The sequence below is a fragment of the Aythya fuligula genome, chromosome 7 (assembly GCF_009819795.1).
Source record: "Aythya fuligula isolate bAytFul2 chromosome 7, bAytFul2.pri, whole genome shotgun sequence".
NCBI lineage: Eukaryota > Metazoa > Chordata > Aves > Anseriformes > Anatidae > Aythya > Aythya fuligula.
Genome location: NC_045565.1, coordinates 7,162,786 through 7,190,052, shown reverse-complemented (window position 1 = coordinate 7,190,052; position 27,267 = coordinate 7,162,786). Strand labels below are relative to the sequence as shown.

The 27,267-nt window shown below is 37.2% G+C and overlaps 1 protein-coding gene across 1 annotated transcript in view; it reads right to left on the bottom strand.

The window, feature by feature from the left end:
* PCDH15 (protocadherin related 15) overlaps positions 1–27,267 on the bottom strand; it is a 477,232-nt gene that overhangs the window by 256,470 nt on the left and 193,495 nt on the right. Inside the window, 4 exon segments of the mRNA XM_032191027.1 lie at positions 230–340; positions 6,400–6,519; positions 18,586–18,741; positions 22,431–22,591. Coding sequence (XP_032046918.1) covers positions 230–340; positions 6,400–6,519; positions 18,586–18,741; positions 22,431–22,591 — 548 coding nt within the window.

The window sequence follows — 27,267 nt, the reverse complement described above, 5'->3', positions numbered from 1 at the left end:
ATGCTACTTGTTCCCAGCACCAAAAAAGGTTGTCCTGTTACCCACCCTGAGCAAGCTTTTTTAACCACTAATAATGCCTAAGCTTTCAATGACAGAAAGTACCCAGGTACATCTTAAATAAGGTCTTCAGGAAAGAGCGCATCAGACCTGTTATTTCAGAGATAATTTCCTCTCCTAAAAACCCACCTAAATAAGATTGGTAAGTGGCCATTAAGAGATACACACTTACATTTGCTTGAACAATGACAAAATAACGAGTCTTTTCTTCATAATTTAGTCTCTCTCGTAGAACTACTGCTCCAGACAACGTGAGAGGAATATCAAAGGTCCTGTTGGAAGTCTGCAAAAGTTAAAACAGCAACACAAAACTGAACATGCTTCAAAGTTAAAGCACTTTTCAGATAGACCACAATGAGATAATCTAATGGATGGTATACCAAAATTACTTATGCTTCTTGGATTAGAGCTTTTAAATAGTCTACTGTGTTTTCTCCCCACCCATGAGAACTTCACAATAAATATTCTGTGTGTAACAGGATTTTCTCTGACTCTTTGCACATAACTTATTCCTTCCGACCATGAACAGGATAGTCAAACTATCCTGTTTCTTACTGACTTGCCATACTGCATTTACACTCTGATGTTCAGAAAACCTCTCCTGATGTGAACACAGGAAATTTAGGTCTGCAGTTTCTGTAGTTTGACTTACCTTCTTCTATTTTTCCTCACCATTAAGAGAGCATCAGGTATCAGAGATTAAGAATTCCTTACCGTTGTACTTTTTATCCTACTCTTTATTCTGGCTTTCATGAGGGTGACAAAGTTTTAAATGTCAGCTCTACACAGTTAGGTGCCAATTCACAGTGGCAGTGATGCACATGTTCATGCACTAATAAATACAGATTTCTGGGTAGATCAGGTGAAATTCAATTTGTCCCACACATTTGCTTAAACAGATTCATGGCACCACATGACAGGAAGGTACTGCTAAGGTACACAGGCTTGTAAAGGATTCACCATGTTAAATGATCCATTTGAGGGAAGATTACAGGTAAAGACGCAGGTTTGAGAGGTGAGATCTGGTTCCAGTTCTGTCATCAAATTGATCACATTAAAATCTTTCCATGCTTTGATCTACCAATGTATAATATAACTAAGATTGAGGTATGGTGTATGGGGAACAGCTCTAGAGCAGTCCAAAACCTCTCAACAGTCAACGCTGCAGAGGTACAAAGTACTTTTCTTCCCTTAGGTAACATAAAAGGGCCTCCTCCCCCTTCACCGCTTTTGCAGGTTCACTGCTATTGTCTCTCTTTCTATTAATGGCATTTGCTCAGAATAAATAAATAAATAAATACATAAATAAATAAATAAATAAAATCAAGTGGGATGTGAACTATCCAAGTAAGAGTAATATTTTTGACTACTGTATAAATTGATGCTGTTTGCACACACACTCACACACACACACACCACTTCTAACTCATGAGGAAGACCCCCCTTGCTGCTTTAGCCCATTTATCTCTGGTTAAAAAGGCAAGAACTAGCTGGAAAAGACTCTGCAGCTCAGGAGCAGCCAGGGCACTCTCAAAACACTGCCTTTCCTTGGCATATCTTGCCACGAGGATGCATTTAAAGTGGGAGACTACAATCTGAACTGTTAATAAGCATTAGTGTAACTTCAGCAAAACAAACAAACAAACAAACCCTTTAGCCTCCTCCCCAGCTGCCTGCATCTGGAGTCCCCTCTCTCTCCAGTACAGCAGTGGATGCAATGGCTCTGAGTGATGTGTAGTGCAGTGTCCAGGTGTGGGCTTGTGTGACAGTTCCTGAAGGTGGCCCATCAGAGCCACCCCATGCACATCCCTGCAATGGTTCTGCAGACTCCATTTATTCCTGCTGCAACTCAAACCATTAACAAAGCTCCAAGGTAATTAGAAGATGTATACAGCACAGCTCAGCTGCTTTTCCATCCAAAACTGAAATGAGCCAGCATATGCAGGAAGTCAGGAATATCAAGAGCTCCTTTATGCTTTCCGGCAGAATGATGCTGCTTTGTCACCTGCCTACTCCAAGAGAACAGAACTGATTCTCCTTGAAAAGCTTAAAAAAATAAATACCAAAATGCTTTTGTACAGAAGTCCTCATAACAGAAAATATTCACCTAGCTTAAAATGGTGAAGCAGCATCGTTTCTGAAGCTCAGAGGCAGTAGGATGGCAAGGATCACTTCCTGGGTTCAGACATAAAATTAGCCTTTTGGGAAAATTGAAAAAAAAACACACACAAAAAAAAACAAACCAAACAAAACAAAAACACTTCCAAGTCATTCAGCTCCGTGCTCTAAGCAGTAAAAAGATAATGGTTCCATATCATCATCATTACCCGACGGACAGCACAAAACCATTTGAAGAATTACACTTTTTAAATTCAAAGAGTTCAAAGCAACTTGCAGGGCTTTCTAGAAAGATGGCCTGCGCACAGATGGTAACACATCTGACAAAAATAGCAAAATCTCTACTATGTCAAGGCAGGTTTTAGAGTTCTGAAGAATCAGAGGACGTGAGGTTGTCAGAGAGCACAGAAGCTCACACAGGCTGCTCTGTGCCTTGGCCAGTTGGGGCTGTGCATCTCCTAGGACAGAGATTATACCACCTCTCTGGGCTCCTGCTTCACTGTTTGATCTCTGTCACAGAGGAAAATAAGAGCATTTCCTATCTTCTAATTGAAAGAAGTCTGCTTCTGTTTTCTCCATAACATGTAGTACATATTAGACAAACGTACGTTTTTCCGTGCATTGATGCCTTAGCCTGATTATCCAAAACACGTACATCCTGCATCTCTGTTGAAGCTGCCCTCGGCTATCGGCCATATCTGCTGTAGGACAGTCCCTATACCCAGCCCAAGCCACAATCTTTCCCACCTATCTCAAATAGGATTAAAAGGAAGTGGTTGTGCTGGGCTATGATCTCAGGTTCTTGTCTAGAATGCAAGCAGCTCAAACAGGAGAATAAAAGTATCTCCTGCAATTCTGCTACTCACTTGTGCACGTGCACAGGAGAGGAGGCAATTTACCCTTTGTAACAAGGCTGTGTGCTTTGGAGAAGCCACAATAGGCTACATATCCCCATCACCACTTTTTTTTTTTTCATTAAACTACCATTCGAGATAAAAAGAAGAAAAAAAAGACCAAGCACTATATACCTAGTACACGAAAGAGAAACATTTTCTCTTCCCCCCAATAAGATCTATTGAAAAAATGTGAACAGCTAAAAACATCATTGGTTCATCCATGGTGATGATGTATACATCCAAAAGGAAAGGATTTTTTGTTTGTTTTTAACTGGAGCTTCAAGCTGCATATACCTGGTTTGTCTGAGTTGTACCTCATGCACTCAGGTACCCAATATACACATTTACTGCACACAACTGCAGAGTCAAAGAAGTGTAACAGAACCAGTCAAGGTGCTGGGAATACTGCTCGTCTCTCTGCTACAGCAGACACTGACATTTCCAACAGAATCCTACTGGCACAGAAATTATGTTTAACTTGCAACTTTATAATAAAAGAAAATGTTATTTGGGAGCATTATGTCAAATTAAATTTCTTTCACACCCTTGAGAGAGCTCCAAACAGAGCTGTGATGTCTCAAAACTCCCCCAGTGGTGTAAAAAACACCTAATGCAACCACCGGCCGTATTCCTCTGCATTTTTTGTATGTCACTTATGGCCTCCATGGAAGCTTTGCAACATAAATCATGAGTGTGATGTAAAACACTGCCCAGATAACATTCTAAGTTTCAATGTACGTGTGGCAAAATACTGCTAGGTAAACAACCTGAGAAAGGGAAAGTCACCAGGATACCAATTCAATTTGATCCCCAAACAGGGATACGTTATGTGAAAAATCAACATGGCAAAAGCGTTATGCGTATCCCAATCTTCAGAAAAACTCAACAAGTTTCATTTTGCATCCTCACCAAACACAATACAATGAATCTCTGTAAAATTAGCTAATAAGTACAGAGTCCAGAACTTCTTGTAAGGATGCATTTGTCTTAATAACCTTCAGGTATCAGCAGAGTCCTCAGAGATCTACAATTAGCTCTGCATTAGAAGACAATTTTTTTGGCAAGTTAATTACCTCACCCTTAGCTTTTCAGAGTCAAGGAAAATTTTATGGCATTCTCTCCCACAACAGCTAAAGAGACCAGAACAACATCAAGCATGTTTTACTTTCTTTTTTCTACTTGACTTTTATCTATCTTCCAAATTAAACAACAAAATATTTAAGCTAAATTGAATCCTCAAGTAACATCTGTAGTTTTTACAGTTGCTGTGTTTTGTTTTGTCTTTTAATGTTGAATTGGTCTCTAATAAAACTCATCAGCACTCTTAGGTTTTTCTAAGGCAGCAGAATAAGTCATTGGTGCCAAACAACACTGTGGGGCATCTTCAAAATGGGACATGGGAGGATCCTAGAAGTAGAGGGATTTCTCAATAAGCTGTACACATTATTTCCAAGGGTAGTAACTGTATCCCAGGTTAAGGAAGAAAGTTTGCTACATTTCTGGAAAGACAACAGCTGCAGTGAAACATCTTCCAAACCACCTCTGTCAAGCACAAACTTAAAACACGTTGCTAGGTAAAAGCAGTATTACATGCATGATGGTTACCTACTTAGGAAGGAAGCAATTTATTTAATCTGGAATACAACAGCAGTAACACAAAGAAGTGACGAAGTAACTAAGTACTCTGAAGAAGTTGTTCCAAACAGGGAAGTCTCTTGCATTTCCTCAGAGTGACTGGGAGAACAAGATCAATTAAGTTTTGCTAGGTAAACAAGAAAAAAAAAATCTGTTTTAACTCCTCTTCTGTTGAAACAGGATCAAACCATTTGGGCATACTACATAATACCCTTCGTTAGTGGTTAACTGAACTCTCTCTGCTGGGCTTGAGGCCACTGTAGTTGTGGGAGATGCTTTAGAATGATTTCACCAGGTGCCTTTCAGCAGTATAACGCTGTGACATAACAGTAAATTAAATGCTAAACAGCTCTTCTTATTTCACTGTGGTACAATATATTTCAAAAGAAGTGTGTAATAATTTAAGGGTTTGGAGTTTGCTTTGTTTTGAGGATACGAAGATCTTTATTGAAAAAGAGGAAATTATTTGAACTTGTCCTTGTTAAGTATTATAAGCTAAGAAAAAAAAAAAAAAAAAGAAAAGGGGAAAAATGTTAAAAAAAATAAAAGCACTAAGTAATTCAGTAGCTTTTTAAGCTCTTGTTGACTTAAGTGGATAGGACAGAAGCATTTATGAGTTATATAGCTTAAATCATAAGCAAATTAAATCATAACATGTATGCCTACACTTCTAATTCAGATTGAATATCAGATTGCTGTATTCCTAGAAAATCATTTATATTTAAATTACCCTCAAGTAACAGTAGAGAATTTGAATGAGGTTACTAAATCTATATGCTACATACTGTTTTCCTTCTTTAAAATCTATATTATTGTTGGGATTAATTTATTTTCAGGTTAGCATACTTAAATTATCACACCACCTGATCCACAGTAATGGTGCTCTTAGCCCATGGCAAAAAATACCTTGATTTACAAAAAAGGATTGCTAATTTGAATTTGCCAAGAAAATGCATATGGACACTTCACACGAATCACCGCTATGCAAAAATACCTAATAATGGAGAAACTCACTAATCTGAACCTAAAAAGCATTTATTTTAATTCTTTATGCTTTTTGTCTCTAAATGATGTGTTTGAACAGATAATAGCCAGGGTTATATATTATTAAAATAAAACAATAGTAGTATCTTTTTTTTTAAAGTGTTTGGTTTTGTTGCTTTTCTTTTTAAGGTATAAATGTAATAAATAATAATATTTGTTATTTATTTATTATTTATTATAGTTGGAATGTCTCTGTCGAGAGCAGCTTAGCTATGCCTATGAGTATTTCTTAGCAATGAATCTATTAGGTGCAAATGTGCAGGAATAAATATAACTACCTAGCACACACTGAAAAAAAAGCATGCCAAAAAAAACATTAAGCATGTGAACAACACCGGAGAAGAAGGGATTATTGACTGATGATTAAGAACTATGCTGATTATAGTGTGGCAACGAAAGAAAAGGAAATACAGCTGTGTTTATGGGGCAAGTAAGGGTCATTGGCAGAAAGGATAATCTATGGCAGGAAGTAAGTTTTCAAGTTTAGAGTTTCTTTATAATGTCCAGTAGCAACCTCTTGTTCACTTATTGTTTCGAAGTCAATATATATAAACACCACAAAAATAATATTATATATATATATATATATACATATACATATACATATATATATAGTTGAATGAAGAGAAAAAAAGTACAGGGCACATACCTTATCATTAGGATTGTACTGGATGACATATTCTATTTGGCCATTTGGACCATCATCAATGTCAGTAGCACCGTTGTTTCCAGAAAACCCTGTAAAGATGGTTGTTCCAACTGGAGTTAACTGCAAGAACAGGGAAAGGCAAATGCATATTAAAACCCAAAACATAAAAGAAACAATAGAGGGTTCATTATCAAGGGCATTTTTTTTTTTTTCCCATTGCTCCTGTCTATAAAACAAGGCCGACATTCTGTCCTCCTCTACTCAGCCTGGAATTCATGAGTGAGCAAATATTTAGACACAACACACTCAGAAACTACGTTAACTGATGGGTCGCATACAATGAAACAGAAATTTCAATTTTTATTCACAGATCATCTGTGTCACGTCAGCACTCCATGTGTATTTTTAAAAAGATGAAAAATACTAATAAAAATATAAATAGATAACAATAACTAGAAACTACTTTTTTTTTTTTTTCCAGACTAAAGAAGGAAAATTACCTGCAAAGGTAAATAGAACTTCGTAAGAATGTGAGCAGCATCAAATTAATATTACACACACACAGAGCTTTATGGCTTTAAAGACAGGTGGGAAAGATGTTGTTTCTCCAATACTTTGTTGGCAGCAACTGAATACTCACAAAATTATACTCCGAAAATTCATCAACTTATAACTATCCTCAGATAGATAAACTGCGTAAAATCAATATCAATTGAGATTAAGGACAGAAATCCAACTGACATTTTAGGAGTCATCATTTCTGAATTTTAATATTCAGAGAACTTTGCAAGTAATAACCCTGAAAACCAAATGAACAAACAGCTCTGGATTTAACACAAACCCTCCTCATAGCCACGCCTCCAGCTGTTGTTCTCTTAGTACACGAGAATTTTTGGTCCCTGAATTCCTTCACTGACCCACTGACCCCTATCCTCCCTCCAAATTTCACAATTAAACCTACAGGGTATAAAGAAGTCTGAAGTTTTAAGAGAAGGTGAAAAGGAAAAAGCGTCATTCCGACGTCTCTTGGCTGACAGCGTACCACCAGAACTGTGTCCCCTCAACTAAAAAGCATACCGTAGTGGCAAATGCTACAGCATGTGTGCAGGGGAGAAAGGGCTTTTTATGTTTTGCTAAGGGGATAAAAGAACAAAGCAACCTGAAAAATGCGCTGGGCAATATATGCGTGTTTTCACCCTCCTGTAAGTAGAGGTGGGTTGACCTCAGCCTGCTGCCAGCCCTCTCATCACCCCAAAAAGGACAGAAGGAAGAGAGGATGAACAGGCTACTGGGTTAGGGCAAACACAGGGATGTCACTCTATCAGCTACCGTCACAAGAAAAGCATATGCAACTTGGCGAAAATTCATCTAAATTACCAATTAAAATAGATTCAGATAGTTAAAATATAAAAATAAAAATAAATAAAAATTAAAAAAAAAAAAGAGCAAGCAACACCTTCACCATCCCTGGGGGTGTTTAAGAAAAGGTTGGACATGGTGCTTAGTGACATTTTTTAGTGGGTGACACTAAAAAATAGTAGGGGGATGGATGGACCAGATGATCTTGAAGGCCTTTTGCAACCTTAACGATTCAATGGTGCAAATCCCCCATGCTTCTGCCAGAAAAACCTTCAGTGCTCACAGACAAAGCACAGGAGCTCAGAGTTGAAGGACATGGGGAGGCGCATGCTGCTTTCCAGAGGGGGCTGCGGGCCTGGCTCCCGCTGAGCTCTGCCAGCATCTCTGCTCAGCAAGACTTGCTCTGCTTCACCCAGAGCGGCAGTAACCAGCTCCTGACAGGGTGCAGATAACTGATGGCTAACATAAAAAGGCTCTAGTGCTTTAAACCACATCATTAAGTGATAACAAAGAAGACAGTTGTAAAAATGAAATAGCAGTATACACCAGAATTACAATTGCATGCTCTTCCAGTAAAAGTCAGAAGATAAAGTCTTGGATTTAGTGTGTTGCATCCAAAGTAACTGACTGCGGATGTGCAGACCTTCGTGAACCTGATGTGCAGGTTTCTAGTTTATCTACATTGTCTTTTATGCAATAGAGATTATATTAGAAATGAGACTGAAAAAATCCCCATGACTCACTATTCCTGAAAAACAGGAAAAAATTAACACTTACTCAGCTTTACAGGCTGCCCTAGATCTCACATCAGAGATTAGTGCAGCCTCTGCAAAAAATCAGATGAGATCATTCCTAAACATCTCAAACTCCACAAGTAATCATTTGAGAGAGGCACTCCGCCTTCAAAGCTACACAGTATTTTTACACTAACAACTCCCATTGTGATATTTTTCCACTAGCAGCATTGTTTTTACCCACACTTTTGAGGGTTTACTGACAGACTTGCCATCATTACATCTTGATCAGTAAGGAGGGATGTTGCAGAGCCACAGAACAATTTGAATTAAGCTGGAAACTGGAGGCAGCTTGCTCTGCTGTGAAGGAAAGTGGGACCTGGGCATGCAGGAGGGCAGGCTTCATAGGTCTCCTACAAAGGCCCTCCCATGCAGTCAGCAAATTTTTTTTTTTTTTTTTTTAACCTGATATAAACAGCCCACATGGTAGCCGTCCAGATGATAGCATAGACAGCTGAGTTACTTGCTCTTTATCCATTGCTAGAAAGCTGAATATGAACCAGCAGTGTGCCCTGGCAGCCAGGAGAGCCAACTGTGTCCTGAGGTGCATCAAGCATGGCATCGCTAGTCAGACGAGGGAAGTGATTGTCCTGCTCTGCTCTGGTGCAGCCTCACCTCGAGCACTGTGTGCAGTTCTGGGCTCCACAGTACAAAAAGGACGTGAAATTACTGGAGAGTGTCCAGAGAAGGGCTACAAAGATGGTGAGGGATGAGGAGTGGCTGAGGTTGTGGGAATAGAAATGTTGTTTTTGCAGAGTTACATTGTTTAGAAGGAGGGAATGTGGTACTGAGATATGCTTACAGTGATAAGAAAGTTTAGCAGGCGACCTTGTAAAATGCAGACAATCAGACTCCTTAGGACAATTAGGTGAAAATCATGGTGTCAAGTCAAGTCAGATAAGTGAAGAAACATTACCACTTGAAGCAGTAAAAATGTCAAAAGAAATTTGAAATTTAACAGGCCGGCGACTGAAGGCCATGCATTGTTTGTGAAGCATCAGATAGATTGTGAACCTGGATTACCCACTCAGTGGGGAAACAGGGGAGGGTCCTGCCATCAAAAGGTATATAAACTGTGTTTTGGAACTAGTAGATGCGCTCTCTCCTGCTTGTGGGGCGCCCACCATTGCAATCGCGAATAAATTACTACTTCACTGAGATCCTCGCCTGAGCCTACGTTATTGGCTACGGAGTGTTTCTCACAAGGTCACTTGGCTTGCTTAGCCTGGAAAAGAGGGGGCTGAGGGGAGACCTCATCGTGGTCTACAGCTTCCTCACGAGGGGGAGCGGAGGGGTAGGCGCTCTTTACTGACCAGTGACAGGACGCGCAGGAATGGTGTCAAGCTGCAGCAGGGGAGGTTCAGGCTGGACATCACGAAGAGGTTCTTCGCCGAGAGGGTTGTCATGCACTGGAACAGGCTCCCCAGTGACACGGTCACTGAACCAAGCCTGTTGGAGTCTAAGAAGCGTTTGGACTGTGCACTTAGTCTGAATTTTTGGGTAGACCTGTGGGGAACCAGGAGTTGAACTCAATGATCCTTATGGGTCCCTTCCAACTCGGGATATTCTATGATTCTAAGCCATACACTTGAGAAATGTTTATTTGAATCCATCATTATCTTAGTAAGAAGCTCAACAAATAAGACTACAAAATAAATACTAAAATGTAACGCTCCTAAAGTGCTGTATCAAATTTAAGCAGAAAGCCACTGGGTAATACCACATTGCTAAAAAAGACATTCAACACTGCTGGAAAAGGATATATGAAATCCAAACCCAAATACGAATTACTGTAAGAAGCCTCATAGGGTAGAGCAAAATAAAAGAAATCTGATGAGGTGACAGACGGTTTCATAACAATGTACTCTGTAGTGCATATATATACCTCACCAGGAAAGCTATCAAGAAATCTTCCCTGCAATTCTCAAGCAAGATGAATATTTAACAAATAAATAAATGCATTTTGGACATCAAATGGCAATGAAACAATAATTATTTCATGCTTCACTGTACAACAATCAATACATAGCTCATATACAGGAAGATCTTAGATATCCTTCATATAAAATTCCCTCCTACCACCAGTTTTCTTCTACTAGAGTCCAGCTTAGCATATGAACTACTGATCTTGTCCTGAATTGGGTGCGAACTATAAAATTGTTATACATTTTCTGCTTTGGGTCACAGAGGGCACAACTGAGAACTCAGTTCATCTTATAAACTTATTAATGACCGTTCTTTATCAACAAGAGTTATCCCACTGTTTTTGTTTAAAGAAGATTTTTATGTGAACAGCCATTTACAAAGAGCATCTCTGTGAATAAAGACAGATAACATGGGAAGGAAAGGTGTATTTTTCTAATTAATATTATGGAGATGTTTAAAACACACATATAAAAGCTGAAGCCTAGGCGTAGCAAGAACCTGTGCATAGAAACCCTGTTTCTCCATTATTTTAGCAAAAATTTCCTTCTAAAATGAAAATCTTTCCAAGGACACCTCTATTAGTGTAAACAAAGTTTGCATTAGTTTTGATGAATAACTGAATTCAATTAGGTACTTTCTTCAGTAAAGACTGCATCTGCCAAAAACAACAGTAATGAATTACAATAGTGAAATCACAGGAAATTAAATGGTACACTGCAAATTTCTCAACTTTAACAGATCTGTAGATCTGTATACGTGAATCTGACCCACATCCAAATTTAATGATTCATTTAATGAATGATTTAACCTGCTGCTGATTTAACCAAGGAGTGAATCCTACCACTGACTCTGCCAGCGAAGGCATGCAAAAGGATGCAACCAAGACGACATCTTCAACATGGAAGAAGTTTGTTCCTACAATGAAATGGCAAAATTGAGATCATATTTATATAAAATACAGACAGATATAACTTTCAGTCACTAGTCAAAGGTTGTGCTTGAATCCCAAGCTTCCTTTGACAAAGGGAATTTCTTCACAGGTTAAAAACAACATAGAATCATTAAGGTTGCAAAAGACCTCCAAGATCATCTGGTCCATCCATCCCCCTACTATTAATTTCACCCACTAAACCATGTCCCTAAGCACCATATCCAACCTTTCCTTAAACACCCGCAGGAATGATGACTCTACCACTTCCCTGGGCAACCTGCTCCAATGCCTGGAAAAATCCAACACCAACTCTGAGAGACTGAGGAGGAAGAAATATGTCTAAGGTGGGGTTCCTGGCTTCTTTAGTTTGCTTCTCCTTTTTGGACTGGAGAAGGGTCCAAAATTGGCTCCAAAAAGCGTCCCTAGAGCCCCACTTGTCCCACTTCCATTAGACATCCCTATCTCACAGAATACCTTGGTGAGATTTTTTTTCTCAGTATTAAACTTCAGTATCTCCTACAGAAAGGGACTGAAGATACACAGGAAACCAACAGTCGACCACTGTGAGTTCCTTATTTTATGCAAGATGGACTACTGGGAACCATAAAGAAAAACAGGCATCAGCATTAGCGACAGTCAAAGCATCATTTCTGTGGGAATTCATTGTGGTGAAAAAGAACCAAGTGGCGATGACAGAAAACGAGTAAGATTTCAAAAGAATGTAATTATACAAATAGGGAGGAAATGCATATAATAAATCTTACTCTTCCACAGTCAACAACTTTAATGCTTAGAAATTTCCTTCAACGTGATTTATGTCTCTTAGAAATCTAGATGCAGACAGGAACGTTCAATACTTCCATAACACATTCTGAAAATAAATTTTCCTATTATTGCCTATTTACAAAGTTAAAAATGAATAATTTTTCACAGTGGCCCCTAAACAGCAGCGCAAAGGAATAATTACAGTTAATCATTCTGAGATAATATTGTTTTGATGATGTCTACCTGCAGAGATTAATTATTTCAATACCATAAGGAAAAAGATATGAATAATTACTCCAGAAGCAATGAAAATTCAGCATAAGTTATAATGCTCAACAGCACAAAGTCAAAGTTGTAAGACAGATGAAGTTCAAGAAACATTCTTATTTTGCAAAGACTTCCTCTCTCTGCCAACTTAAGGAAAAATAATTTTAACCCTAAAATAATGGTTTACAAGGGACAAATTCTTACTGGCTATAAGGGTATGTATGCACTCAGTAACACTCAGTAATTCGGTAACACTGAATTCAAATATTACTGAAATAGCTCCACTAACATTTCCGAACAACAACTTACTAAATGCCACTGAGATTACCAAAAGATTTGAAACACTTGAGTAAGACCCACATGAAAAATTAGTAATTAAAAAAAAAAAGTCTTCTAAAATTCAGGCAATGAAGAATTAGTGCTGTATTTAGATGATACACAATTTGTAAGGATAAGTTGTGTTTAACACAGAACAGAGCCAACCACAACTGTGTCTTTGTTGTACAAGATTTTAGTGTTCAGTCCCCATACAAGGCTACTTGTTCTTAAAACCCTTGCGGCCATATTTGTCGATGCTGTGATAGTAGAGTTATAAAATTCTTTTCGATTTCTAACCATAAGCTTTCCAGACTTCCAAAACTTGGTTTAGATATACTGTAATAGCAGATATCTCTGGGTCACTAATACACATGGTTGAATGTAAACCCAGGCTACAGTCATCTTGTCAGTTTTTTTTTTTCTCCTAAATAATGATGTGACATTTTAATGTAAATATATATAAAAGCAAAGGAAATAAGCCTGCAGAATATTTCTAATATCAGCACTGTTAAGGGCATATCTGGATTATTTCCCAATTCTGACTCATAACCCAGACAATTATAAATAGTCAATAGTTTAATTACCATCTTTTTTGTTTGGTTGGTTGGTTTGTTTTACTATAGCTGATGCACAAAATGCCACTTATTTGTAAGCAGATGGATCTTCTGTGTCTACATTAGATCTCTACAATGACTATTAGGACTATAGAGATCAGATAATTTCATATGTGGATATATATAAATATAAATATAAATATACGTATATACATACTCAAATAAATGTAAGTGCATCTAAATATATATATGCACACAAATGCATGTAAGGTTATTCCTTTGCTTGCCTTTAAAATGCAAGGTATTTTTTTTATCTTTGTTAACTACCTCAAAGCAATTAGCTAGTTCATTTATAAATGTTTAGACAATATTTTGTTCAAAAAGCATATAGTTTTTTTAGAAGGAGATACTGTATTTTATTCTTTAAGGAAGCTGAACTTTAAAACCAATTTTAATTGTAATTTAATTGGGAACACCAGCACTGCTACTCAAAGCTAACCCATCAAGTCAAGCAAACATTACAGGCTCCATAAACCTTAACAAGAACACAAGAGCAATCGTACAGCAGCTACATACTTTCAGTAGAATAATTAAAATCATCCTGAAAAAGGTATTTTCTCAATAAACATGTAATGTTCATTTTCACACTTAGACACAAAAGATGAGTTTTAAAACCACACATGGAAGGAAATAATTTCTCTACACATTTTAATTCTGGATCACCTTGCCCAAAGGTCTTGTATACAAGAATGTGTATGAATGACAGAAGAAAACAATGCCCTAAGAATCATTTGACAACAGGCAAAACAGGCCCAAATTATACAGGCACTATGGATAGAGATTTCTCACAATTTTCAGGATCCTAATGAAGATTTCTGAATAAAAGAAAAAATACAGCGTTTCTCATCACAGTGCCAGACGTTAAGGCATATAGATAGATAGATAGATATAGATATGATATGACAAAAAAGTCTATAAATAAACACCTCGATAAGGGAAGAAAAGGATTTATTTATTTATTTATTTTTAAATAAGACTGACCACATAGTTATGGAATTAATAAGTGCACATATTTTGAAGGATTTTGAAGTTTTCTGTAGGCATGCAGTTTTACTCATTTCATGTTCACCCACTTTGGGATGAATTTTTAAGTAGAAGGAAGACTGAAGAGAGTATTACCACTTAAATACTGAGGTATCAGAAAATAGGTATTAATGACAAAATTCTCTACCCCTCAACTGAATGATGTCTTTGAAAATCAACTAAATGCTACCATGGCATTTCTGAATTGACACCTATGCAACTCCTAATACTGGCAGATGCCTCTGACAGGATACAAAATTTTGACACTAATTAGTTGATGCTTCTTGCAGTAAGAATTTTAAGATGTTTGTGTTCAAAAGAAACTGAGAAGAGAAAAACAGGCCAAGAGCCATTCCTTACACTGCCTTTGGTCTACCAGGTTTTACAGCTACAAGTGGCTGGAGCTCGGCAGAGCTCTAACTCCGCACATTTCCCAGTCCTTACAGTCTTCCTTGAGCATCTGCAAGGGTCACTGACAGAGAAAATGCACTGGGCCAGGGGAGCTTTTTGTAACTTGTTCCTCTTTTTCTAACCAATCAAGTATAAAAAATAGAGATAATTTGGTGTAAACCAAGACAGACACTACTCTACCAAACCCAACTCCATTTAAGCTTTCTGGAAAAGTATGAGATTAATTTTAATCCATGTCTTTATGAAAAGATGTGTGAAACTGGGATTTATGTTGGCATTAAAATAGCCCTCAATTTCTTATATACTTTAATTTTATTATCTTCTGGGCACTTCAAATAAAGAACATTTGACATAAGAAGCACTGTTTCTCCAAAATATGATTTACCTTTTGACATTTCTGATGCTAAAAAAAAATATCAACCAATAAGTAGAATCTAGTTAGAGCTATGTCTTGCATTACAGATACTAATAAGTATAAGAATATTTAAGTATTTTGAAAAATCTTTGCCCTACACTTTACTCCCTGAAAACGTTATGGAGTAACTCCAAAGCAGAAATTTTGACCTGGCTTTCCTTACAGAAGAAGGTGTAGGCAGCAAGCCTTATGCTTCTTGGAGACAATACACCTACAAAGCACATACTGACAAGCTGGCTAGCACAGCAGTCATAAATCCAATGCTGTGTACGCACAAATGGATTAAACAGCACACGTGGAATGTCTACCTGATGTTTTCATACAAGCACTAGTGATGGTAATATCATTATAAAGCCACAGTGCATGTGCTCTACAGCCCATGTGGACAGCCAGTGCCAGAGCAGCTGGCAGGAGAAACCACCTTTGCACAGCCATGCAAAGCACCTGAACAAGTCCTCAATTGGATACAGACCAGGTCCTTGTTAAAAAAAAAAAAATGCGTTTTTGATGCTCACATGTATGGTAGCTGTAAATCTAATTGTCCTTTGATTTGGATAACATTATGCATTTAAGAGAAATTTCTGTAGTTTTTAGTTTACAAGTAAACTAAAACCAGAAAAATATCAACAATCCAAAAACAAAAGCCACTAAACATCCCTTTCAGTGCTTCCCTGTAGTTAAAATTCACTAGGAGCAGTGCCAATTACTAGCAAAATAAACTATCATTAAAACTGTAATCATTCACTAAAACCTTTGAGAAAGTCTGAGATGCTTTCTGATTTTTTTGTTGTTGTTAATTAATGAGAGCATTAACCCACTGGGTACTACTGAAGGGCACAGGGGTGCCTTGTCAGGAGCTATAAGCATAACAGCAATGAAATGAAACAAAGAAGCTAATTAAAACAGGACTGCAGCTGGTGGAAAGAGCAAGATTGCATTTTACCCAATAGTAATTTAAATAAATAGTCACAGATATTTGGAACATTGCTAAATTTCTTAATAGCAATTATTTTAAATGGTGCATTTTTCTCTATGCCTTTTAGACTTCTTTCTTATTATGGAAAGTCCTTACCTCCTTGGTGTTACAGCGCTGATATACTACCTTCATTCAGATACTATATCTGAATACAGATATACATTTGTGCACATCTTGGAACTGATTACCTGCATCACAGCCAACTTGAAAACCTAAACCAACTTGAATAAGCCTAAGGAGGACTTGACAAGTACTCATCCAGTTTTTTATGACCCTCCCCCCAATTCTGGTAAGAAATACAGGTGGAGGGACTGCTGAAACTTGTCTGGAGGGAGATCCTGACAATTTAAAAGGTGCTTAATTTATATATAAATGAAGATCAAACAGTGAAGGACAGCTACACGCTCATATAGAGGAATTATGTTTTCCTCTCTCTATTTCCTTAGTACTTGGCTAGAAGCAATAATACCTCAAAAATGTTTCAATACCAGGGTCACAAACTGTTGGAGCTGCCTGAAACGAGAGAGATTCTTTCACTTTTTGTTATCTCCTTGATGATCCTTAAGGGTCCCTTCCAACTCAGGATATTCTATGATTCTATGATTCTATGATTCACAGTTAGAAAATACACATGCTTAATTGCTGTTAATTTTGACTTAAGCTAATCAATATTAATCAAAGTTATATTTAAACAAAATATTCTTTTCACAAGCTAAATTTTTTAGATAAAAACAAACTTGTTTGATAAGCCCAACATGTAGGCAAAAGAAATCTTAGCAGTTTTTCTCCCCAAAAAACACACAATTTATGTCCCCTAAAATAGTATGGTGAAATGGCATATTTCATTTTCACAGTGTAACAACCTTCAAAAATAAAATTCTGGAAAAAAAAAATAAAAATATATATATATATATATGTATATGTATATATATACATATATATATTCTGAAGTTAGATTTGGAGAAAAGGGACTTAATGCACAAGCCAGAAAATATTCACAAATTTATTTATTAAAGTCACCAGTTGTAGCAATTGGTGTCCAGAGCTGAAAATCTCTTCTTGGCAACCCTAAGAAGGAGCTGGTCCATTACTCACAGAGGTTCTGCGTTACATTGCTGGAGGGCAGTAGGGCTCTACTACAAACTCAGCCAGACATTCCCTTAATATTCCCCACATCATCACCAGCAAAGAGACCAACAGGTATATATACAGGTACTGTATATATTGAGACCAAAAGGTGTATGTATACATAAATAATAGATATACATCTGTATAACCTTATCTCGTTTTTAGGTCTCTAGTCAAAAATAACGTGGGGTTTTCCTTCTTTTCTTATCTTTATATTTTGGTCTTAATTAGTCCTGAACTCATCAGCCAGCTCTCCCACTTCTGCATCACTTGCCTGCATGCTCGGTCACTTAAAGCAGAAACTCATCCTAACCAAACACGATGCTGACACATTGGGAAGCATCTCTCAAACACAAAACTAGGAAAAAAAAATTGAAACAAGAACACTACCAAAACCCAACAACATCAAATCATTTGTGCTCTTTCAGAAATAAATAAATTAGTGCTCTGGTATTTAACAGATTTGTGGTAATTCCTCCCATCTTTACTCAGAGAAGATGGGCTTGTCTTTCCATTCTCCTCTTAGTTTCACTCTGGACATTTCCACTTTTGTACATACACTCCCCACTTCACCTTCTTACTATAAAAGCCCCCAAATACTGATTTCCTGCAAACACACATCCTTTGTACTGGTTACCAGCAGATTATTCAATCTCTAATGAGAATAAAAAATGCAATGTAAATCGTACTACCTCAAGAAAAACAAAAATAAAAACAAATCCTTCAAATAACCTAGATTAGTCCAATCCAAAGATTTTTATTCCACTAGAAGATAAAGACTTCAATTCACAGGCACCATTTTAAACAGTGATAAATTGCACTGTACCAAGCTTCAATATTCCTAATAAAAACTTCTGAATTATTTGCTCTACATTTGTCTTTCATTAATATATTTGTTTTACTTTCAGGTTTGTTGATAAAGTTGTATAATGCAGTAAAACATTTTGTAATTTAATGTAAATTAGTGCTACTACTCAATAGGCCATGGCTTCAGATTCTAGTTTCTTTCATTATAAGCATCCTGGCGAAAAGTATCTTTATCTTCCTGATGGTCAGGAAATAGGAAGAATAGCCTTCATTCTAAAAACTTAAGTATATTGGCCATGATGTGTTTCTCCAAAGTGATACAAATGGAAGGGATTTAAAACCCACTGAATTTATTGCTTTTTTAAAGGAGAAGAGAAAGAACTGAAGTTGGCATCTAGCAATGAACCCACAAAACATAAAAAGAAAAAGAAACAAATAAAAAAAAATCTGACCTCATTTACTGCCACGTAGTATTGCTGCTGCTGGAACCGAGGTGAGTTATCATTCCTGTCTCTCACCACAATCCGCACCTCGTGGTTGATAATGGTGCCAACCTTTTTATTAACGCACTGGACTTGCACCACAATGGATTGAATGGACAGTGGCGGCTGTAAGTGAAAATATATTTTACAACATATAGTCAAAATATGAACTGAAGTAACAGGAGAGTTAAATACTACACCGATATTAATATTGCTCAGGTTCACTTGTAGCCCATCAGCCTGTGTTACGTTTGATGCTGTACTGTTCCTGTATTTAAACAGCTTCTCTGAGAGCGTCCTAGCTACTACTCGTGCCAGCAGTGATCCATGTAGACCCACACTTCTGAAAGCTGCACTGCGCAGGCTGAGATTTGCTGTCTGACTGTGCTAACGCATCAAGTGCAGCATCCAAAAATCCTCCACAAGGTTAGCCCTCACATTTTGATTATCATCCGATTATTGAAAGACACCTAGAGAATGTCACACATTTTAACCTTTGATTGGCTAGTATTTGAATGGAAAGGTCGAGTCAGAAATAAATTAAAGATTCTACTACCTGCATTTATCAAGTAATTTAAAAACAACTTGGTCACTGCTACGTATAGACAATCCAGAGTCTTGGTTTTACTACACTGAACACCGTAATATTCAAATAAAAATAACTCCATTTTGATTTATTATCTAACAGTCAGCAGAGAGCAAGCACACATGGGAAGGGACAAAAGAAGAATCCTCTGTATATATTGACCTCAGTCTTCATGAGACTAAACAACTCAAAAGCATAATTTACAAATGCCTATGAATTCACTGTACTGTAGAGAACAAACAGCTTTTTGTACTGAGATTCTGAGACTTAAAATTATACCATAATTATATATCTGCATAATTATGCTTTCACTCATTCTAAATGCTACAATTTCTCTGAGTGATTGATTTTTTTCCAGTTTTGCTATAATGGACTTTAGAACCATATGGCTTTCTTTACCCTTCAGACTGTGGCATTGATCAGTTTTTAAAGAGTCAGCAGACATGGGAAAAGAAGGTGTTTTTATGTTGTTGTTGAGAACTTACATGAAATTTTGATTCTTCCTTAAACTCTTTGTACTCAACTTTCTCAGCAATTAGGTACAGTGTGAGCCTTTATCTAATAACGGGTTCTCATTGCTGTAAAAATCTGCGGCCAACTGTGAGGTGCTTCTACTTCTAACACAGGTAGGAATATACCAAATATAACTGCTAACTTAAATTAAAACTTGAAAGTTATTATCTCTATTTTGCAAGCTGGCATTCTTTGCAAGAATTATGGAATTTTTAGACCATCTTTAATAAGTTAAAAATGCAACTGAGATCATCTGCCATTGTTCGTGATACCTAAGAAAATGATAGCTGTTTGTTGCTGCAGATACATAAATCTGTGATGTTGTGGATTTGCAAGCATCATTTGGTCTTTTTCGTAAGAACATGTGAAAAATGTTTTTTCCCTTTTCTTGAGGTATGGAAGCATAAGTCTATTATTATTTCTGCTTGGTCAGTGCTTAGATTTTAAATCAGATCTGTAAATAAATGCTTGTCAATTTTGACATTTACTGACAATAAATGTAAATACATAATGGCACCATTTGTTTATCATACTGGGGACAAGTTATCCTAACACATTTTAGCAGTTTCTTTCCCCTCCGGTTCTGATTCATCTCTATTCATCCTTCCTAAGTACTTGAAGTTTTGAAGGGAGGTCGGGAATTTTCTTTTTATCCAATTTTATTTGGAAAAACATACTGTCATTCTCAGTAAAATCAGTCAATGGATTCTAATTGGATTTTCTTTCAAGAAAAGTAATAAAAGAAAGAATGAGATTGGGTTATCTGAATCAGCAGAGGGTTGACAGGCGGTCACACAAGAGAAAAATGGCAAGAGCATCGAACCATATTGCATGTAATCACATATGCACCATTTGTGAATCAGACTCCAATTTCTGCTCTGTAATCAAAAACTTGATTTTAAGGTTGGAATTAATAAAAAAAATCTATTGGTATTACAAGGTTTCACACAGTTTTCACTTGAAAGATGAGAAATGCAGCTTTTCTTTGTTAAACAAATAAAGAAACAAAGAACTGCACACACTCCAAAATGATTTTCTGATTTAGGGGTTTGTATAGTTCTGGTTCTGAAGGTTGGAAACACCTATTAGATGAGAGACGTATTAATCAAGTTCATGGCATAAGTTCCACACTTTCACTTGATCAGCAGGTTGGGTTTTCACAGTTTGCTTTCATTTTTTTTGGCTTGCAACTTAAATTGAGATTCACTGAGACCACAAAGAGAGATACAGCAGCGCTCACACCCAAAATCTGTATTACTACCCTAAATCTCATTTTTTCTTTTCATACCCTTATAAATTGAAGCAAACACAAATAAGCAATCTTATGCAGCACTAGGGATAAAAATGTATTGAATCCACCTGTAAATACCAGTTGTTGTTGTTTTTTTTTTTCCCTAGTGTTTCCTAGCTCATAGTAAAAATGAAGAAATAACCCCATAAAAACTAATGTAAAAACATTATTACCCATACGTAAATTAAGTAAATTTATACCATTCATTCATTTCCTTGTGAGTTGAGTCTACAGTGCCGTTCTTTGCAAGAAATGCCTATGTATTCATAAGGATATAAAGCATTTATGAGCTTAGACAAACTGTCACTAACACAGCAGTCCAACTCCTGCCCATCTCAAAGGCAGCCAGCTGTTGGGCATTGGAGGCAATGTCACCTCTTGGCTAATGCACGGGGATCTCCTTTTTCCACAGGTCTGTTCTGCCGTGTTTTGTGTTGATTACCTTCATTTTACTTTTTAAAATAGTTTGTGAATTAAGCTAATTAAGAATGGCTGAATTCAATTAGCTTTTTAAAAAAATGGAAATGATGATAAATTTGCATGTTGTTTTTGATACTAATGAACGTATCTCAAAATACACGGAGAAAACAAATTACTTGATCAAGCCAATATAAAACAAACTTTCATTGATGCCAAGGAGAACTCCTGATCTTTAAATCACGCTTTCCATGTTGCTTACAGTCACTTGTAAGCCAGTTTTTCTTGCAGATTCTGCTGAACTGCAGCCATGTTGTAACATCGAGGCAATGTCTGTACTTTCAAAAAGCATTCCTCTTGAATGAAATCAGCATAGATGAGAATATTCCTTTTTTTTTTTTTATAATCTTTCCACAAAAAAATAAAACTTGCTTAAAAACATTTAATGCTACTAGGAAAAAGCATACCACACAAATTTTGTGTTACCTTATACTAAAAACAAACAAACAAACAAAAAAACTAGCACATTTTCATTTGAGTATGTCAAGCTTTGCAAGTAAATTGAAATTGAAACGTGAATTGTAATATGCACAACTCCTTTGCTTTCTCTTACATTTCATAAGCTAATGTACACAGGTAGAGCAGGCTTTGAGTCATGGGCCATGAGGCGAGCAGGACTTCTCCCAGACAACAGCAGCAAAACATAAAAATGCTTTTGATTCAATAAACAATTTTGGTGCAAGAAGTATTTCTGCTAATTCACACAACTATTTGTTCTGTCTTTATTATTGTGTTTGCCCACATAATATTGTTATGCACATCACCAAGTGTGCTCCCAGTAAGTCCTTACAAAGAATCAGATTAACTCTGTTCACATTCATCTGGGGACAAAAGATAGATGCTGCTATTATGTTCTAGCAATTCTTGTGTTTATGATCACTCTTCAAGTATACACTGACTCAGAAAATAAAGTCTGTGGGGAGAAAAGGAAACAAACTCCAAACTTACGTCCCTGTCCAGAACTCGGCCAGTGCTGTTTAGGTACAACCTCTGGCTGATGGGATCGAGGATCACCCAGTAATCTACATTGTCCTTTAAAGAGAGTTCAATGGTGGGGTCTGGGCCGCCTGCTGTCCCTTTGATCAGCATATTGTCAACCAGGATAGTGCCTGCAAAAAAACAAAGGGCACACAAGGGAGACATTTATGCATTCACTGACATTTTTATATATTTTAATAATAATGTCAACACTCAAAATACAATTTTCTAAAACGGGTTTCTGGTATCTTATGTTCTGAGTGATGTTTAAGAAGTCTGATTATCTTGAGTGAAAAACCGCCTCTGACACTGAAGCTATTTCAGACAACACCAGAAGAAAAACAAAGTGAAATAACTTGTGTTGAGGATGAGACCCATCAAAGATAACTATTTAACATCATTCTTTTTTTTTTTTTTCCTCTATTGAGTAATCATCCCCCAATCTTACCTCAAAAGAATGCAATCAAGTAACAACCAAAATGGAAATATATTTTCCGTAGCAAGTACAACACAACAAGGTGAGGGGGGAAAGAAAAAAAAAACACAACAGCAACAAAAAACAGTTACATGAAGCTCTACAAGGAAAAAAAAAAAAAAAAAGTCATTGTTCTTCAACAGCAAACTAGATTGTAGCAAAAAGAAAACGATGTCGAACAAGACAAAAGGGAAACCAATTAGGACCAAACATGTACTCAGCGTGTATAATCTGCTTTTCTTTTCTTGTCCCATCATTTCAGTTAAGCCTTGCCTACACTCCAGCTTCCTTTCTAAATGTCAAGCATTACTAACTACCATGAACGTCATACTCCAGAGTCTCAGAGATGCACGCACAGTACCTATGAACACTTCCCTAAAACTTCATTTTTTGCTAAAGAATTAACACTACCCAGGTTTCTTCACACAAAGCATTAAAAGAAATAATATCGGTTTAAATTCGTTGACAGGTAAGAAAAAAAATCTGTGAATGTCACTAGCTGTAGAACATTTAAATTGGTGAAAAATACTAATCAGATAACCTCATGTTTTGCAGACCCAAATAATTTGTTTCAAAAAGCAGAGTAAAGTTTCTTTATACCCTCAGTTTACAATGACAGTGACTATAAATACATGAATCTGTACGGAGAGGGGCTCTGAGTCGGAATGATGTTTTGTTATGGATAAAATGGGAAAACTAATTATTGGTCTCTTTATAGTTTTACAATTGTATTGAGGAAAACACCACAGTAAGGGTTTTTCAACTGTTTATTTTGAAACTACTGTTTTAGAGATGACAGTAACAAACACTGCCAAGCATCTGTAACTTTAGAGCAAAGAAGTTTTTTTAAGTTAGAAGAAGAACACCCTTTTAGCCACCTGAGAAACAAAGTTTTGGAGCTATTGGCACGACCTCTTGTGAGAGGTTCTGTACAGTGTTACCCCAGCCCAGCAGCTTGACGCTCATACAGCTTTCCAGAGGCCACCGCCAGTTTATTGGAAGGGTATTTCACCAGGAGAAACAAGCTGAATGCCAACTCTATTGCAGTTCTAAGTGTTTATATGTCCAATCACCAACAAAATCCGCGAGCTTCTGTACATTGCCCTCATAATTATGCCTCAGTGATGATGCAAAGAAGTAAGCAACCAAAATTTGAGATCATCTGAAAAGGTGCCCAAAACCAGCCTCCCTGAAAACAACCAAGACAAAAAACACCACGACCACCGTAATGGCTCGAGTTGTTTTAACTTCTTAGTCTTCTTGTTTAGACCTGAAGGTGAAGTCAAAGTTCTGGCTACATTTTCACCAACTCCACTACCAATGAAAGTCCTCTCTTCAAATGACTGCAAAGGGAAATAATAATCTCCAATTTCCACCGGTGAATGTCACCACATTTTGGGCTACCTGAGCTGCAACTACTAGAAAATAACCCATGCACATATTCCTGCTGTGAAAAGGGATAGCTTAAGGGATGTAAGAGCTGGGGCAATTGCAAGAACCAGATGACATGATTAGGAAATAGAGGAAGGAAAAAGCAGCAACAGTTTGTCTGCTTTCCCATGACGAAGGCTGTGAAGACACCTAACGGCAAAAGGTACCAGGACATGAAGCTCTCAAAACTTCAAGCTGATATGCTTCAGATGCTTCAGCAATTGTGAAATACAAGAAGTGTGTCCCTAAAAACTTAAGTGTACAAATAAATGATTGTCTTATAATGAAAGCTAGTCCCTGTTTTTCACAAAACTCCAGCTTATAAAAAGGCAATAATCCATCATTAGTAGGTCCTGAATGAAAGGACAGTAGTGAGGGGAAATTGCTCTCAAACTTTACAGCCTTGTGGCCTATACCCAACATATCTGGCACAAAAGGGGTTAGACCAGTAATTGTGGCAGAGCCCTGACTGCTAATTAAGTAAGTCTGCAGGGCTGTGCCCCTGTGAGAAGGTAGCAATCACCTTTCCAAGAAGTGCACGCAAGTAATCAGAGAAAAAACTATGTTCTTCAAAGGCATGTATAAATTCCTCATGGCACTGAGTGTGTTTGGAAGGGGCAAGACCCAAGGACTTAATTGCAAAAGCCCTTTCTGCACTTTAAGTATGACACTCTGTTTTCCTTACAGGCAGAAAAGAAGTACAATAATTTTGGACAGCAACATCTATGCAAGGGGGAAAGCACTGTAAAATAGTCACACACATCATTTGTTTGGCTTGTTGCTCTTGGTCCATAGAGGCTTCACCCTCCTTTGCCTAGTTTCCAGAAAATTGGCTTCTGCCAAAGTCAACCTTAAGCAAGGGCTAAAGAGATCAAATAGTAACTTAATTTTTAATGTAGCTGAAAAAAAAAAAAAAAAAAAAAAAAAAAAGCAACTACAATTACATACTTTTTTTTTTTTTAATATTTAATCAACTTAAAATCTTGATGCAATGATGAATTTTGTGCAGTCTCTAGTAAAACACTGCTACTTAACTGACCTTACTGCTTTGAATTCTCCATCCAATTTGACTCTCCTCTGTTGCACTCCATAATAGCTACCTGCTTGATTTAACAAAGCACTACTCGCTTTGTTTTCAGAGACTCCTTTGTTCTTAAAAATACAATGGGTTTGTTTCAGAAATTCGCAAGGCACTCACACTCTCTAATCAAGAACCAGCAGTACACAAACAAGCCATTTTTAAAATCATCCTTAAAGTATTACTTTTGTAAACTAAAAAGAATCTGAAATTGTGTTGTGTTTTTTTTTTGTGTGTGTGTGTGTGTTTTTTTCTGTTTTTTAATATCTATTGTTTTGGTGCTTACATCCTGCCTCTGTCCTTGACCTAAAATGCCAGGGAAGTAATAAATCTGAATAGATGCAGAGTCTGATGCAACCAAATAGACATTTTGTCCATAAACGCACTGTACATGCAAAAACAAACACATCCCTTGATATTGGCAACGCACTAATACAATAGCTTTCATAACCTTTTTGTGAAAAGCCCAAGTGATGTTCTCACTGAAATGAAGTCTTTTACCTTATTACAGAAGTAACATACCTTCTCCTGGAACTACACTGGAATTTCAATTTTACCCTAGTGGGGGGTGGGGAGCTGTTCAAAATCCACAGAGGACACATGATAAGGATCTTGCATCTCACAGCAGGATCACAATTTAAAGGGAATTAATATGGAACCAGTCTCAAGGAAACAAAGTCAAGCAAGTTATGTGTAAAAAAAAAAAAAAAAAAGAGAGAGAAAAGAAAAAAAGAAAAACAACAGAAATGAACATAATTGACAAAAAAGAGCAATATTATTTTCAGGTGTGATAATACTCTTCTGAAAACAATGACATTTACTCATAAATGCTATCTGAGCTTGCTGGAAATTATTCAGCATGTAGCTACAAAACAAGCCAACAGAAATAAAATTTATAAAGCACCGCTGCTTTATTTGTAAATATTGTAACAATAGTTGTACACCACACTATCCCTTTGAGATGAATCCAGAAGCTGAAAATCTTCGTTAGACTGAAATAACAGGGAAGTGTTTGTTTTTTCACATTAATCACAGGAGAAGGTGATCTTTCCATGGGAAGCACATTACAAGGGACTCAGGCACAAAAGTCATGAAATACAGAATTAGCTGTTTACGCTCTGCTAAAGAGAGCAGACCCTTAGTACTCAGTGAGAACTTACTAAATGATTTAGATACATCTTGGGATTATTTTAGCTGAACATTTCAGCAGAGCCCTTTCTTTAAAAAGCCAGTGAAATACGATTGGCCTGGGAGCAACCCTTATGCTAGCACATAAATCAGAGAACAGAATCTAGCTGAACGAAACCTGCAGTGCTCAGCTTTCAGTAGTCACAAGGCATTCACATCAGTTTCCTAAATTCAGAAACTACAAAATGAAAAAAGGGGGTTGTTTACTTCCACACGTATTATTTCTGATTTAAAAAATCAATTGGAAGTTCTAGAAAAGCATCACACAATCACAGGCTAACCTAAGTTGGCAGGGACCCACAAGCTCCATGAGGGAGCTGCAGGCCACCATGAGGCCTCCCCTTATCTCCTCTGCTCTGGGCTGAACAAACCGAGGGCCCTCAGCTGCTCCTCACACGCCTTGCCCTCTGGGCCCTTCATCATCCTCACAGCCTCCTCTGGGGGCTCTCTAATGGCTTTATGCCCTTCTGGTACTGCGGCACCCCAACCCGCACGCAGTGCTCGAGGCGAGGCTGCAGCAGGCCAAGCAGAGCAGGATGATCCCTTCCCTCTTTGTGAACCTGTGCTGGCTGTGACCAGTGACTGTGCTGTCCTTCAACAACTCCCAGAATAACATTCTCCAGGCAATGAAATTT